At 36.5% G+C, this 16290-nt stretch overlaps 1 protein-coding gene across 1 annotated transcript in view; it reads left to right on the forward strand.

The window, feature by feature from the left end:
- The window catches only part of EFCAB13 (EF-hand calcium binding domain 13), a 191792-nt gene that overhangs the window by 20021 nt on the left and 155481 nt on the right, over positions 1-16290 (forward strand). The window contains exons 9-13 of the mRNA XM_040989343.1: positions 5551-5622; positions 9056-9199; positions 10324-10395; positions 11450-11911; positions 14262-14399. Coding sequence (XP_040845277.1) covers positions 5551-5622; positions 9056-9199; positions 10324-10395; positions 11450-11911; positions 14262-14399 — 888 coding nt within the window. The remainder of the gene's footprint in view (positions 1-5550; positions 5623-9055; positions 9200-10323; positions 10396-11449; positions 11912-14261; positions 14400-16290) is intronic.

The raw sequence follows: 16290 nt of genomic DNA on the forward strand, positions 1-16290 counted from the left end.
GAAGCTTCAAAGCAAGTATTGGGTGGAGATCTTAGAAGAGGCAGTGCCATTATCCTAACCAAGATTTGTTCTCTATTGCTGACCACATACCCATCCATCAAAATCAGGGTGGTTTTAGCAAGGAGGAAGTAAATGCCATTGAGCAGGCAGTGAGCAAGATCATGCTGGACAAGTCAGTGTTCTCTGTGAACCTCTGCCTACTGTTCTGTAAAGTGACATTCATACTTAAAGTATCAATGTGGGTTAAGGAGCCCCCTCCTTCCACGGCGTTGCCATGGCAAAGTCACTCACACAGGTTGGGTTTGGCTTTCTTTCCTGTAGTCACTACCTCATTTTCAGACCTTCTCTTTTGGACCGAGTTTCTCAAGTGGACGTTGTACTCCTGTTACTTCCTGCTAACTCTTCTTATAGGCTCACTTTTCCCCCCCTAGGGTTTAACAAAAACTGTGTCTAGGGTATCAAAGATAAGATTAAATGACAATTTGACGTCAGTTACACATGATTCGATTGAGTAGTTGCTACATTGGATTATGGTATATGCTCATTAGTCTAAAAAATGGCCTGGTTTTACATAGTTACGTAGTATTATTTTAATCATTTAATAAATACTTGGCCCGACCACTCAAAATCAAAACTAGAACTTTGATGACAACTTAAATATAACCGTAAACTTTGCTGAATAACTCAATTTTTTGCTTCCTCTAACCAGAGGTGATCATTATCCTGAATACTGTATCACTCCTTGATTTTGTTTTTGTATACTTTCATTGTTAAAAGTGTAATTTAAGATAATTATAGAAATTTTAGTTGTTTTAAAAACTAGTAGAGTTTCTTAGGATGAATATACTCTTTTAGGACTTGTTCAGTTAATATTATATGGCTAAGATTTATTTACGTTATTGTAATACTGCTTTTAGTTTGCTTACATCTTTGTGAAATAAAGTCTTTGTGAATATATCAGTTTATTCATTCACTCAAAAGAGTGCATGGATAAGCACTTGGATTCTTACCAGATTTCAGTCACTGTGAACATTGTTTACCGTGACGTGTTTCGTGATCTGTGAGTCCTGGAGTTCCTCTTGGATATATAATTATAAATGAATTTGCTGTAGTATAGACATAAAGGCTTTTTAAATCATTCATGGAAAATATGTTGTGAAGAAATTATGCATGGATTTCAGTGATTTTGTATCAACATAAACTTATCTTTTAGTTCCATGTCCATGAACTTTTGGAAGAATCCCTGTACAAATTCATTTATTATGGTTTTCTTGTTTTCCAAAGAAGTGACAGGATGTTACATGTCCACCAGGTTTTTCCTTTCAAACTTTTTAGTTTTAATTTTTCCTACATACCTGAGTATCAAATAGGAAAATATTTTTAAGTCAAGCGAAAAAGGTTGAATATAAACGGAGAGGTTGATATATTGAGCTATGTTTAAGTTTAGAACTTTACCAGAAAGCATCTTAGAGTGAAAAAATAAGTTAAAATGTTGAAAACATTTGAGGTTTACGCATTTACCAGGGTATTAGTTTTAAGACTGACAAACTTACATGAACCAATAAATAATGGGACTGCCGTGGTGCAGAGGATTAAGCTGCTGCTTGCAATGCTGACGTTCTGTATCAGAGTATAGGTTTGAGCTCTGGGTGATCTGTTTTGATCCAGCTCCCTACCAGATCACCTGGGAAAGCAACAGATGATGGCCAAGTTCTTGGGCCCCTGCACCCCGCAGCAGAATCAAAGGGAGTTCCTGGATTTTGGCTTTGGCCTAGTTCAACCTCAGCTGTTGCAAGTATCTGGGGATTGAATCAGCATATGCAAGCCATCTTTCTGTCTCTCCTTTTCTCTCTGTCACTGTGCCTTTCAAATAAATAAAAAATAACTACAACAAACAAAGCTAATCCCTGGAATAGAAAAGTGGTCAAGATGCATGGACAGATAATTCACAGAGCCGACCACATCTATATCCAGTTATCATCTAAAAAGGTATTCAGGTGGAGTAAGTTTGTAGCTGAATAACATCCTCTAGTAATTATTTCCCCATAGAAACATTAATTTGAACAACTGTTCATGCACACATCTACATTCACAAGGACTAAGGAAACCAGATAAGAGAGCCAACTAGCTAATTTTAGCATAATAATAATAAAGTTGTGTTGAAGATGGCATGAAGGAAAGAGATACCCATGTCACTCTTCCCCCACCTCCTAGCAGCACTTCATGAAGAGATGTACCTCCTTCATGTGGGAGTGTTCTGGAGTTAGAACTCAGTATCGGGCCCACGTGGTGAAATCTGGTACCAGGCTGAGTTCCATATCTGCTATCTCTAGGTCAGTGCCACTGACAGAAAGAGCTCTTGATCCGTTATTCCAATAGCCAAGGGACTTCCTCCATCACCCCTCTCTCAACCTTAGGTAACTGGGCCTGAAAAAGACTCCATCTGCTGAGCAGGTGGATAGGGAATAGGTAAAAGACTGTCCCAGACTCAGTGAAAGGTTAATGAAAGTCAACACTTCATGACTGCTTCTCTCAAATCTGTGCCCAAGGATGGATCCCCTGGCCTTAATTAGGTATTGTGCAAGGATGTGTGTTCTAATTCTGAATAACATCACCTGATTCTTTGCCTTCACTCTGACTGTGTGCTGAACCCAGCTGTCTGTGAGCTGAGGATGTGGTCTAGTGTGGTAATGGCCATGACACTGCCCACCACCACATCCTTTTATCAATCCCAGGCAGCACAACACAAAGTGATAAACTTTCAAGCTGTTGCAGAAGAGCCTAGGACTAGGCAACTCCATTGTGAGTTCCATTGCCACACAGAATCCTCTGGTGCTGGACCACAGGCTGGTAACTATTAGGAGTCCACACCTGCTTTAGGTCCACAGGGAGACTTGTGGGATGGACTTCCTTTCTAGGACACTTTAGGAAAAGTGATAAAGGCCACTGCAAAAATAAATAGAAGCCAAAATATATAAAAATAACAAAATTAGGAGTGAGTTTTTTCAGAAAGATAAGTGAAATCAACAAGCACTTGACTAAGTGGAAAAAGGTAAGATTCCAATAAAATAAATAAAAAATAAATAACCATTAATAAATGCTAAGTGTTTGAGCATGAATATGTATGTATATATATATATATTTTTCCCTGACTGGACATTATGCAATATATACATAAAGAGAAACATCATATGGTATCCCATTAATAGGAATAATTTTTTGAAGACTTATTTGAAAGACAGAGTTAAACATGCGCAGACAAAAAGAGAAAGAAACAGAGAGAGGCAGAGAGAGAGAGAGAGAGAGATCTTCTATGTACTATCTCTACTATTTTACTCCCCAAATGGCTGTAATGGCTGGATAAATCTGGGCCACTGCAAAGCCAGGAGCCAAGAACTTCCTCCTGGTTTCCCACATGGGTGCAGGGGCCCAAGCACTTGGGCCATCTTCTGCTGCTTTCCTGGCGCATAAACTAGGAGCTGCATTGGAAGTAGAGCACAGCAGACTCGAACCAGCACCTATATGGGATGCTAGCATTGCAGGTGACAGCTTTATCCACTATGCAACAGCATTGGACCCAAGAATAATTATTACGAGACATTTTATGAGACATAAGTTGACATCATAGAAATACAAAGGATCATTGGAGACCATTTTGAATACTATACACAAACTAATTTGTAAGTAGAAGAAATGGCCAAATTCCTAGATACATACTCCAAGATTGAATCATGAAGAAATAGAAAAACTGAGTAATCAGTAAGAAATGATGTGGCCAATACAGTAATAAGCCTCCTGCTGGAGGAAAGCCCAGGCTCAGACGGCTGAATCCCACTTCTCCAAGTGACATGTCCAGATGTGGAGACACAGTGTGGCGTGCATCGCTGCACCCAGAGGTGAAGGACTACACGTTGCAATACTGGAGGGTGAATCAGTCGGGAATGGAGAGGAGTAGGGGAAGGGAAGGGGGAATCCCAGAGCCTATGCAACTGTATCATAAGATAATAATAATACAGAAAGAATTTCTTCACAAATATTTTTGTAAAATAGAGTAGAATACTTCCAAACCCATTCTGTTCTATGTTCATTCAGTATTATCCTGATATCAGAACCAGACAAAGATAGCAAAAATTTTTAGGGCAGTTTAAGTGATGAGCATAGATGCAAAAATCCTCAATAAAATGCTAACAAATGGAGTCCAGCAGCATATAAGAGAGAATATTCCCCATGATTGAGATTCACCCCATCCCAGGGAGGCAAAAAACCACAACTATGATGTACTTAATCAACAGACTGAAAGTCAAAAACCATATGTCCATCACAATCAATGCAAAAAAAAACATTTTGCAAATGTTAATGTCCTTTCATTAGAAAACATTTAACAGATTATGTATAGAAAGAATGTGCCTCAGTATAGCAAAGGCCATAAATATAAAGGCTGTAGCTAACATACTGAAGGGTGAACTGTTGGAGGCTTTGTAAGATTTGTGATACAACAAGGATATTCACTTTTAGCACTTCTGTTTGGCATAGTGTTGAAAGTCATGGCCATAGCAATTATGCAAGAAAATGAAACAAAAGGCGTTACAATTAGAAAGGGACTAATTGCCACTAATTACAGATGACGTGATCTTAAGTATTGAAAAACACAAACAATTCAACAAAAACTATTAGAACTAAAAAAATAATCTAGCAAATGTGTTAGACACAAAGTCAACATACCAAAATCAGTATCATTTCTGTGCACTCATTGCGAATTATTTGAACAAAGGAAATTGAGAAAGTAATCTCATTTACAACAGCTACCCAAAATACCATGGACTAAATTTTTTCCTTTTGTTTTGTTTTTAAATATTTATTTTGATTACAAAGTCAGATATACAGAGAGGAGGAGAGACAGAGAGGAAGATCTTCTGTCCGATGATTCACTCCCTAAGTGAGCGCAATGGCCAGTGCTGAGCCGATCCAAAGCCAGGAACCAGGAACCTCTTCCGGGTATCCCACGTGGGAGCAGGGTCACAAAGCTTTTGGGCCCAGGGAGCTGGATGGGATGTGGAGCAGCTGGGATTAGAACCGGCGCCCATATGGGATCCCGGTGCATTCAAGGTGAGGACTTAAGCCGCTAGGCCATGCTACTGGGCCCAGCCTTGGACTAAATTTAACAAAAGTTGTAAAAGATTTTTATGATAAAAACTGTAAAACAGTTGAAAGAATCAATATTTTTAAAATATCCATACTACACAAAGTGATGTATAGATTTTGTACAATCTATCAAAATACAATGCAATTCTTCATAGAACTATGAAAAATCTAAAATTTGCATGGGATCCCCCAAATGGCTCAAGTAGCCAAAGAATCTCGAGCACAAAAAGAAACAGGAAGTATTACATTATCGAACTTCAAAATAAAATACAGAGCTGTGGTAAACAAAACCTTTTAGTATGGGTAAAATAGTATTGTAATATCATACGTTAATTCTATTTATATTTCCAGCTTATATTTTTGTTTGCTGATGAGATTTTTCCTTCTGTTTCTAAACCATTTTAATAGTTAATGGAATGCTGGATTTTACAAATTTTCTTATGGCTGTGAATGAAGCTGCTTTGGTCTCTCAGGATCCAGGTAAAAGAACTATTCTTTGACAGTATAAAGAGAGGATATTGTTAGTAGATATCAGTGAAGCAGTTATATAAATTTTTATTTTTTAAGAAAAATTTATTTTTTTCCTCTCAAGAATTTAGACTTAAAAGAACTAGACATGAGTTTTTCTTTCTTTTTTTTAATAAAAGCCATTAAACAATCTAAATCATTGCTCACAATATTCTCTTCCTATGTTCAATTCCTGGTTTTCCACTCATGTAAAAGCAAGTGTAGTTATATAAAATGATATTTTTATAATGCCGTGCTATTGCTCAAGAATGTAGATGTTCTTCCTATTATCAGATAAATGTAGTCCAAACGTGTTTTCAGTTTCCTCACATCTTCGTGATTTTGCTCATTGCCCTTCCTCTTTCCCTCCACAGAATACTTAGCAGGGAGGAATCCTTCAGTCAGTTAAAAAAATTCTGCCAGTTTTATTCTTCCATGCCTTTATGTGTGTGTGTAGTGTTTCTTATTGAAATTACACCTTTTTTCTTCTTTGACAGTAGATCCTTAAGTTTGTTAGAAATCCACTTGCATTTTTCTCTAAAAATGACATATATACTTAAATATTCTAATAACATTTGGTTTACATTATATTTAAATTGTAAGCAAAGATAATTGAAGGCAGTATTCATATTAATGATAGGAACAGGGGCTGGCATTGTGGCATAATGGGTTAAGTTGCTTCCTCCCATGATGGCCTCCCAGATTGGCACTGGATTTAGTTCTGTCTACTCCATTTCCAATCCAGCTCCCTGCTAATGTGCTTGGAAAAGCATCAAAAGATGGGCAGGTGCTTGGGCCCTGGTGCCTGTGTGGAAGCCCTGATAAAGTTCCTGGCTTTAGCCTGGGCCAGCCCTGGCTGTTGAAGCCATCTGGGGAATAGCCAGCATGTGCAGGATCTCTCTGTCTCTTCCTGTCTCTCTGTAAGTCTATCTTTTAAATGAATTAACATGTCTTTTAAAAAACAATAGAAGCAATACTTCCAAGTATTTGAGTTCTCTATTGTTCAGGATCTCATTTAAAGCATTCCTCATTTCTCCATTAGCAAGAATCAAGTTACTGGAATTATGTGTTTGTAGTTAACCAAAGTATATTGATTTTCTTAGAATCAAGGATATATGATTATAACCACCTTCATTTTCCTAGATGAGCAAACAGTAGGCCAGAAAAACCCTTTAATGTTTATTCATTTGTTTAATAAATGTTATTAACACAACATGCAATAAAGATCAATCTAAATATGCTGCTTTGCATGTTTTCCTATTCATTTTCTACTTGACATTTTAATTAGCCTCCATGGAATTAAGTTTTTCCTGGTTCCCTTTTGTCTACTTGGTTTATTTTTACATTTTTATTTATTCTTATTATACATGTCTTTTTATGTATGTTTATATTCCTAAGTATTTCCTGCTTGTTTAATCATAAGTGAGAATCACTTGTTTTCTTCCATATGCTTATTTGTTTTTCAAGCCTTGTTTTTGCATTGAGCCTGTTTTATATTTATGACCAAAGTGCTCTGAGGACAACCAAGAATAAGAAGTTTGCTTTTCTCCTCTAAACAATCCATATAATCTTTGACTGTATTATTTTCATTTGAAATATTTGAGTAAGTGTATAGAACTCTGTTTAACCATTCATAAGTAGAGATCCAAGTTTTAGAGATCCAAGATGGCAGAATAGCAGATCGCTACACTAACTTAGGATGCTGCTTTTGTATATGAAAAGAATGAGGGAAGAACTGCAGTTGTGTAAGTCTGCTCACACTCAAGTAAGAGGCATCTCACTGGGGATTGAGGAAGACAGCTGAGACTGAGTTCGGAGCAGATCGCTGCAGCCAGAATCAGTGGTGACGTTATCTGTCACATCATCTCCTGGAGCACATGGACTTTGGGTTTGGACAGGAACCAGAATGTGGGGAATAGTTCTGGCAGCTTTCCATGGGGGAAGAATACACTTTCTCTCATTCATTCACAAAGAGTCTGGGCCAGTGGGAAGGAGCTGCTGCTTTTAAAGTGGCCCAGACCTGCTTGGAGGTTACATGGCTTTGGTGGCTGCGATGTGTGCCTGGCTCTGTATGGGTACATGTGATTAAGTGACTGAGTCTATTGAAAGTATAAATCCATGTTCCCTCTGAGTTTGAGTCAGGCCTAGTGGCCTTGGCAGTGGGCAGTACAATTATCTGGGAATGTGAAAGATGCAGATACTCCCGGCCTTCTACAAGCCCTGAAAGGATGCACAACAGCACAAGCTGCTGAGGTGGAAAGCTCAGAGGGGGCTAGTTCTACCTCTGTTGTTCATGGTCGGGGTAGACTTGCAGGGATGAGGGGAGCTTCCGCACCCTGTGCTGTTGGGAGTCGGATTCACAAACTGGTTATTCTGTGACTGCCTGACAGTGTGTGATGTGTAGCTGTGTTTCCAGGCACGTAGAACTGGACTGGTCATTTCTCCTGACATGGGTGGGGATTATAGCTACCATGGCATAACCATGGTTTTATCACCTTGAAAGAGAGGTGAGGCTGTTATTCCACTAACAGTCATGGTCATTGCCTCTCCTGTGCTGACAGAAAAGGAGATTCACCATGCCCAACATGGATGTCACCCCAGACTCACCTGCACTTAAGCACTGACCAGAGCATGCTGGTCATACCCAGCACACAGTCACTGAGGAAACAGTCACTCCACCAAACCATTGAGGTATAACTTAAAGGTAAAAATCATCGGAGCAGAAAACCAACAAATACTTCCAGAATTGCCTAAAAGTAAATGGAGAAATACAAGAAAGAAGGAGAGCATATGACTCTCCAAAAGAAACTTTACACTTCCTCGATATTAGAAAGTGAAGATGAAATTGATGAAATGCCTGAAAGTGAATGGAAAAAATGATCACTGGATTATTTAAAACCACATAGAAACACACTGAGATAAAGAAATCAGTACATAGGGCTTGACACGGTGGCCTAGTGGCTAAGGTCCTTGCCTTACATGCGCTGGGATCCCATATGGGCTCTGGCTTGTGTCCCAGAGGCTCCACTTCCCTTCCAGCTCCCTTCTTGTGGCCTGGGAAAGCAGTCGAGGACAGCCCAAAGCCTTGGGACCCTGTACCTGTGTGGGAGACCTAGAGGAAGCTTCTTGCTCCTGGCTTCAGATCAGCTCAGCTCCTGCCCCACCAGGGGAGTCAAATAGTGGACAGAAGATCTTTTTGTCTCTCCTCCTCTCTATCTTACTTTCCAATAAAAATAGATAAATCTTTTTTAAAAAATCAGTATACAATATGGATGAAAATTTTTGTGAAGATATTGAAGCTTTAAAGAGAAATCGAATGGAAAAGTAAGCGAAAAATTCAAATGCCATATAGAAAATGGAAAACCTGTGATTTTCATGGTATAATAATTAGTTTATTTTTTGGTAGCATTTCAGAAAGCCTTGAATACGTTTAGTAGGATCAAAGATGGTCGAGTTGGCACTAATGAAGTGATGGATGTTTTGGATAGGATGGATATTTCTATAAACCTTGAAACTTTTCATGAAGTGTTAAAATATTCCTATGTTGACAGTAAGTGATTTGTCTTTATTATAACATTACATATATGTATCTGTATCCCATTAATATCAGTATGGGGTGATTCATTGTTTCTGTCTTTTTCACTCTTGATGATTATTATTTGCAAGTGACCTTGAATACTGGCATCTATAGGAAGAGAATGTCTGTAAAAACTAATGAGAAGTTAAAAAAAATTAATATATCTGGTGTGTTTGGTAAAAATCTAAGAATAAAATTGGGTTTTAGAGGTTTTTATCTGGAGAAGTAATTTCTTGCATCAGTGATATTGGCTTCACAATGGAGGAACATGAAATTTCTTTAATTCTCAATTTTATTAAGTAGCTTTCATTCAAAAATATTAATATTATGTTCAGTTACTGTCAGCACAATATAGATTGCCTTAAACATTATCAGTGTATGTGATAGGTATTTTTGTATTATATATTTATATTTGATCAGGAAATATCCTCTAACAGTGGATTGATCAATGACTAATCAATGAGTGGTGCATTCATTGAATGAGACAAATTGTCATTTAATATTTGCTGTTTCTGGAACCATGCTAGGTTAATCCAAGATGAATAAAACACCTTTATTGTTCTGAGAGAGTTCATATTCTTGTGAGGAAAGAATCAAGTAAACCGAAAATTAAAATGCTATGAGGCAAATACTCTAACACATTGGACATAGGCCGGTAATATTTGCTCATATTGAAAGTATCAGGCAGGAATTATCAGAGATAAAATGTCACCAAATTTTGAAGTATCAGAAAGGTTAATTGGTTGAAGGTGATGGTAAAAGCTGAGAAATGTAGTTAGGCTGTGGGAAAAGGAGCGGGGGAGGGAGAAGATAAAGGGAAAGGAAAAGAAAGGAAAGAGAAGAGACGGGAGGGGAGAGCAGGTGAGAGGAGAGGGCGGAAATGGATACATGAGGGAATATTTCTATCTACTGCCTCACTGCACAAATGATTCCACAAAAAACTGTAATCTTGGTCTTAAGTTTCAATGTTTACTCTTAATTCATGATTTTGAATGTTATTAAAAATCCATAATATCTGGTCTTTTGTGATTTTTCATATTAGAAAAGCATGGCAGTCATAATTAATACAGTATTTCAGCCTATTCTTTGCCTTGTAGATAACCACATGGTGGATATTGGAGATGTTGTATTTGCTTTGAATGAACTACTACAGCAGTATGAGGATGTTTGTAAGTAAGATTCTGTTGCTGTAACAAGTTTTGTTAATAAAAACTTGTTTTCAAATTAAATCTTAATTTGTAGTTTTAAAAGGTTTCTATCTGCTCTTTGATATAATTTCTAGATCAGGGAGAGAGAGATTTAATGCAATACTCTAAATACTTTTTATAATCTCTATTAATTATGTGACTATCTCATACTATTTATTTTTCCCTTAAACATTGCAGCATAAAGTAAACTTTAAAACAAAAAGTGATTATTTAAAAATATTTAAGAAGGTGATATTTAAATGATAATTTGTGCGATACTCTGACATTCTGACATTTAAAAATTAGAATAAATTGAAGTTTATTTATTATTCAGTTTTTCTTCATTAAGCACATTACTTTTGCCTTCTTGCTATCACACACCATTCTACTCCTTGCACTTCCCTTCATTTGTCCAAATATCATTTGCCCAAGAACATAAATGAATGTAATTTAAAAAACTGTAATTTCTTGAAATATGTTACAAATTCTTTTGCTTGGTCATACTTCAAGTTTTCCCATAGTTAAGCTTTTTAACTGATATTTATAATGTGTTTATGTTGCTGCTTTCTTATTTCTAAAAATAAAATTTAATTTATTTGAAAAAAATTACAAAAAATGAGACAGATATAATGTCAAAGAAAACAAAGAGAATAATAATAATAAACTTCCTATTGTGAGAAATAAGGATTTAGTTCTGCTTCTTTTTGTGTGTTCCCAACATATATGCCACTTTCTATACTTGTCTGTGGTCTCAATATAGCTATGTATTAATTTGGTTAATTTCCTATGCCGTGCTTATGTTAATTAAGCACTATTCCAGCTGAGGCATATAGTATTTTGTGGTTATATCTAGCCTGGTTAGTGGTTCAATCTTTTGATAATCAACTCTGTTTATTCAACTTGCTAAACTTTGCTTTATATGTTTAAGCAACTGGAAATTTCTTGAGTGGCTTTAGTGAAATCATTACCTGGGCTTTTTGAAATATATTACAAATGATAATAATAAAATGAAATGATTGAATATGTTTCTATTTAGCAATTACAGATGCGTCAGCTTTGGATGAAACCACTTCAAAACAAAAGTTATCAGATGTAACAGAACACAATCTACCATACCATAAGAAGAGAAGTTTACCTTCCAAGCCATCTGACTCTGCAGTACACAAAAAGTATCATGGTAAAATAATGGAGGAAAATGATGGCTCCGAATTTAAAAGACCAAAAAATGTTTGGCAAGAAACAAAAGTGCTGAGTGGAACTGGTAACAGTAATGCAAGAATTCAGGAACCATATTCATTGGATGGTGGAAACTTAGAAAAGCCTTCAGAGAAGGCTGGAATTTCTGACTCAAAGTCTGAAAATATTGCAAGCCTCAGTAAGTCTCTGGATGAAAGTGGCATTTCTGGTATTCCGGAACTTCAGCAGTCAGCTTTCAGAAAGCATTCCAACCTCCTAAAACAAGTTTCACCTAAGGAAGAAGCTTCAGCTAATACTCTGGGTCAGTATCTTACATACAGGTCAGATTGTAGGTCCTGGAGTTCATCAGTTATTAATTAGTTATTAAATGTGAGCAATTGATTTGTCAGTGCTCAGGGTAAATGCCACTTCTGACACATAGCTGTGTATGTGATGCCAATGGCAGTTCCTTTCTGGATTTCCTTCCTTAAACACCCATCTTTATCTGAGGAACTTCTCAGGGTTTACTCATGCTAGTTTCCTAGAAAGTAGCAGACCTATTTCTTCAGAAAATATTTATTTCATAATTTAAACAGGTGCGTAGGAATTCTGTCACCTTTCTTACTTACAGTTATATAATTTAAACACATTATTTATAGTATGTCAAGTATTATCTCAAGAGGAAATGACCGAGGCCATGAATCTCAGCTCTGGAAGGCTTGTCCATGGTTTCCCAGCCACTATTCTGCCTATTTTGTGTTCCTTCCGTAACAGACGTGTAGTGTTTGGAATCTACTTAAATGTCCCTTCCTATTTTCTATGCTGAAGCTACTAAAGTTATGTTGATTTTTTCATAAGAAGCGTATTTTCCATTTAAAAGATGGGATTTACTATTTAATGTAGTTTAAGTGAATACTTACTGAAAACTTCATATACTAATGCACAATTCAAGTTATTCAGTTAAAAAAATGTGATCTGTTAAGGAGGGGTAGGTGTGCTTATTTTGCTTTCTTAATCAATGCATTCCTGTTCTTCTATGTCTCATTTTTATTTCCAAGAGTTCTTTATCCCAAAGCTTTATCTGTAATTTAAGTACAAAGGAACAATACTAGATAATCATAGGTATTTATATAGTGGCAGAAGAGATGTTAAAAACAAAGTGATATGTGCTTTCCTGGTATCACTAAATTCTTATGATGCATCACTGCTATACTTAATCTTCTGTATTTAGAGAATATGAAATAATTTACCTGGTACAATTTTCAAACAAGTGTTTGGTAATTGTTATTCTATTAAGTATTGCTTCCTTCAGAATTTAAAATGTTTTCTAATGTTATTTAAACTGCTTTTATATTCACAAGAATTGCACGGATGGTAAAGATTTCCCCATATACTTTTAAGATTTATTTTTATTTGAAAGGCAGATTTAAAGCAAGAAGAAGAGATAGTTATCCTCCATCTGCTGGTTCACCCCCCAAATGGTCACAAAAGGCCAAAGCTGGGCCGATCAGAAGCCAGGAACCTGGAGCTTCTGGGTTTTCCCTGTGGGTACAAGGGCCCAAGAGCTTGGCCATTTTTTGTTGTTCTCTAAGGCTCATTAACAGGGACCTGGATCACAGTGGAGTATCTGGGACTCAAATTGGAACCTGTATGGGACATTAGCACCTCAGGTGGAGGCTTAACCTCCTTATGCCTTGTCACTATCCTCACATTATTTTGTGTAATATCCCTCTTTTCATTTTCTGTGTGTGTGTACAGGTATTATCTATTTATACATATACATGTATGTAAACATAAAGATGTATCTATTTACTTGAAAGGCATTTAGAGAATGAGAGAGGTAGAGAGGGAGACAGAAACATCTTCCATCTGCTTGTTCATTCCCTAAATGCTTTCAATGGCCAGGGTTGTGCCAGACTGAAGCCAGGAAGCTGGAATTCCACCTGGATCTCCTTCATGAATGGCAGGGGCCCAAACACTAGAACCACCTTTCTCTGCTGTTTCCAGGTGTGTTAGCAGGGAGCTTGATTGGAAGTGGAGCAGGTGGGACTTGAGCTGGTGCCAATCTGAGATGCTGGAATTATGGGCAACGATTGAACCCAGTGGACCACTATGCTGGTCTTTCTTTGTACTTTTGCATGGATAAGTTGGCGCTATGTATATTTGGCCAAAATACCACAAAAGTAATTATTAGGCCTATATCATGTTATAAAGGTGATGAAGTCCAAATGAATTTCTCTGGATTTTATTTATTTATTTATTTATTTATTTATTTATTTATTGAGTTTGTAAACTGAAATCATGGTGGAATAAATGTATGGAAAAGGGAAGTTATCTTTTTCTTGGAATTCTGGGATTTAAACAATATATTTGATATTCTGGACTTGTTATTTATATTTTAATGAGAGGCAAGAAACATTGTGTCAGTGCCACAGGCTGTTCTTCCAATCATGCAGTTTATAGAGTTTACAGTATTTCAAGATGGTTTTGTGTTGGAAGTATAAGAGAATGATTAAGTATAATGCAAGATGCCACTGGAATAAAGAAAGAAAACATCAATTAGATAAAATTTGTTCTATGGTTACCGGATAAAGACTTTAGGTACCAACCATTGCTTTTGGAAAAATGTGAATTGTGTTGCTTTGTGATCCCTCTCCATTTTGTGTATTTAGAAAATGTCTGTGAACCTATGAGTGACTTCCAAGAGGGTTCCACTGCTGCCAAGGAACTTCAGCCTGTATTGCCTTCAAAAGGAGTTCCTTTATTTGATGAAGAGTCCCAGGAGAATGCCATAGATGCAGCTAGAGATGGTGAGCGGCTGATCATGTTGACCTTTCTGATCAATTTAGATAGTTTTTCATCTTACTATCAATTTTAGAGTAATTTATCTCAATTTGGAATGGGTCAGAAAATGGCCATTCTAGAGAATATTCAGAATAACAGATACAAAAATGGAACTAAGTAGAAGGAGATTTGTGGGAGCTCTGACTTAGAGGATTGGCTTGGAAGGGGTACACCCTTCACAGGTCAGGATTGGTACGGTTGGGCTCTTTATCATTACTTGTAGCTGTGTCTTTAGGGTGGGACGGATGGGTAATAGGTGAAGTTGCAAATAGGCTCAGGTAATAACACCCTAATATCTAACAGGAATGTGATAAGCAGATATCCTCAGAATCCAAGAAAAAATCCTTGGAGGGTAAAAAATGTAGAGGAATTAGAGCTAGTGTTATCAAAGCAATCTATTAGCATCAAGATGTTAAATAGCATTTCCTAGTCACCAGCCTACATTCAAGGTAGAGTTTAAGTTTCTAGGAGCAGTTTTTGTATTGAAGATTTGTTTTGATATCAGTAACTAACATCTCTATAGAATTTCATCTGAAGTGAGGAAAGAAGTAACCTTTTGGGAAGATACTGTCTTAGGAATAGCATTAAAAATGAACCCCTAAAATCTGGGAATAATTTTTAACTAAAAACAAATAGGAAAGGACATGTAATTAAATCAAAATACAAGAGATCTTCAAGTATGCATGGAAAAGTATAATTAAAAGATGAACTTATTTTGGTTCAAAAAATTTACAATTCATGCATAGTTTTTTCATAATAAGTGCTTCATGTAAGCTTGTTGAAGAATAATTTGGAAGCATTATGGAAAAACTACGTATATATTTCACATTTTAAAATATCTATATAAATATCTTTTAGCTTGATTTTATCACAAGCATTTTGAAATGCCCTTGTGTATTCTTGGAACAAGTGCTAACAAAGTTATTGAGCCCTTACAATGCCTATCAGAATTTGCATGGTCTCATGAGGTTTAAAATGATATTGAAGATTCCCTTACTTTCTCATGGTTCATCTGTATGGACACCTTTACTTTTCCCTGTGTCAATTATGAACTTATTACCTAGTTTAGTTCTTTGCCAGTAATAGATACAGAAAAATCAGAGACTGCGTTGCACTTATTTGTGTTTTTAATGCTTTGCATAGTTCTTTCCACTCAAATATCCTCATTAATTGTTGAAATGAATGAATCTAAATTAGAAAGAACACGGATATAAAGGATAAATAATAGGATGAGTTAATGAAGGGTCAAATAATTTTATTCATAGTTTACCTTTTATAAATTCATGAATTTACCTTTTATATAAGAATTACAGCAGGTATGTAGTCTGAACTCTATAGAAAATGGAATGGTGAGGTAGATGACTTTGTGAGTACTGCCTCCAAGGAACAAGTATTCTTTAATATGATTGTAGGCTAGAAATTCAACTTAAGATGATTTGGAGGAAAGAACTGTTGCGTGGAGAAGAACTAGGCTCAGCAGAACTAGGCTTGCCTTTGAACTGATGTTTAGAATCTCTGACTCTCAGGCAAGTCAGGGGCCAGCTTTAAAATTTTGCTTTTTTGGGATAAGAATAGGTAACTTAATTGTCTCATAGAGTTGTCATCTTGTTTTTACAAACTGAAAAAATGTTACCTGTACAGCAGTATCACTATGGACAATAATACTAATGAAAATGAGGGGATCAAAAAGTAATTAACACTGTGATAGGATTTATGAGTGACTTGGAATTTTAATTTTTGTAAGGAGCTTGCTTGAATGAGGTGCCAATTTGTCTTTGTTGTGTTAGAATATTTTTCAAACCACTGGGTACCTTGATGTCTTGGTGACACCTGCTTGAGATTGGTGGCAATATGTGC

Source organism: Ochotona curzoniae, unplaced genomic scaffold (assembly GCF_017591425.1).
Source record: "Ochotona curzoniae isolate NIBS_2020 unplaced genomic scaffold, NIBS_Ocur_1.0 contig_523, whole genome shotgun sequence".
In the NCBI taxonomy this organism is placed as follows: domain Eukaryota; kingdom Metazoa; phylum Chordata; class Mammalia; order Lagomorpha; family Ochotonidae; genus Ochotona; species Ochotona curzoniae.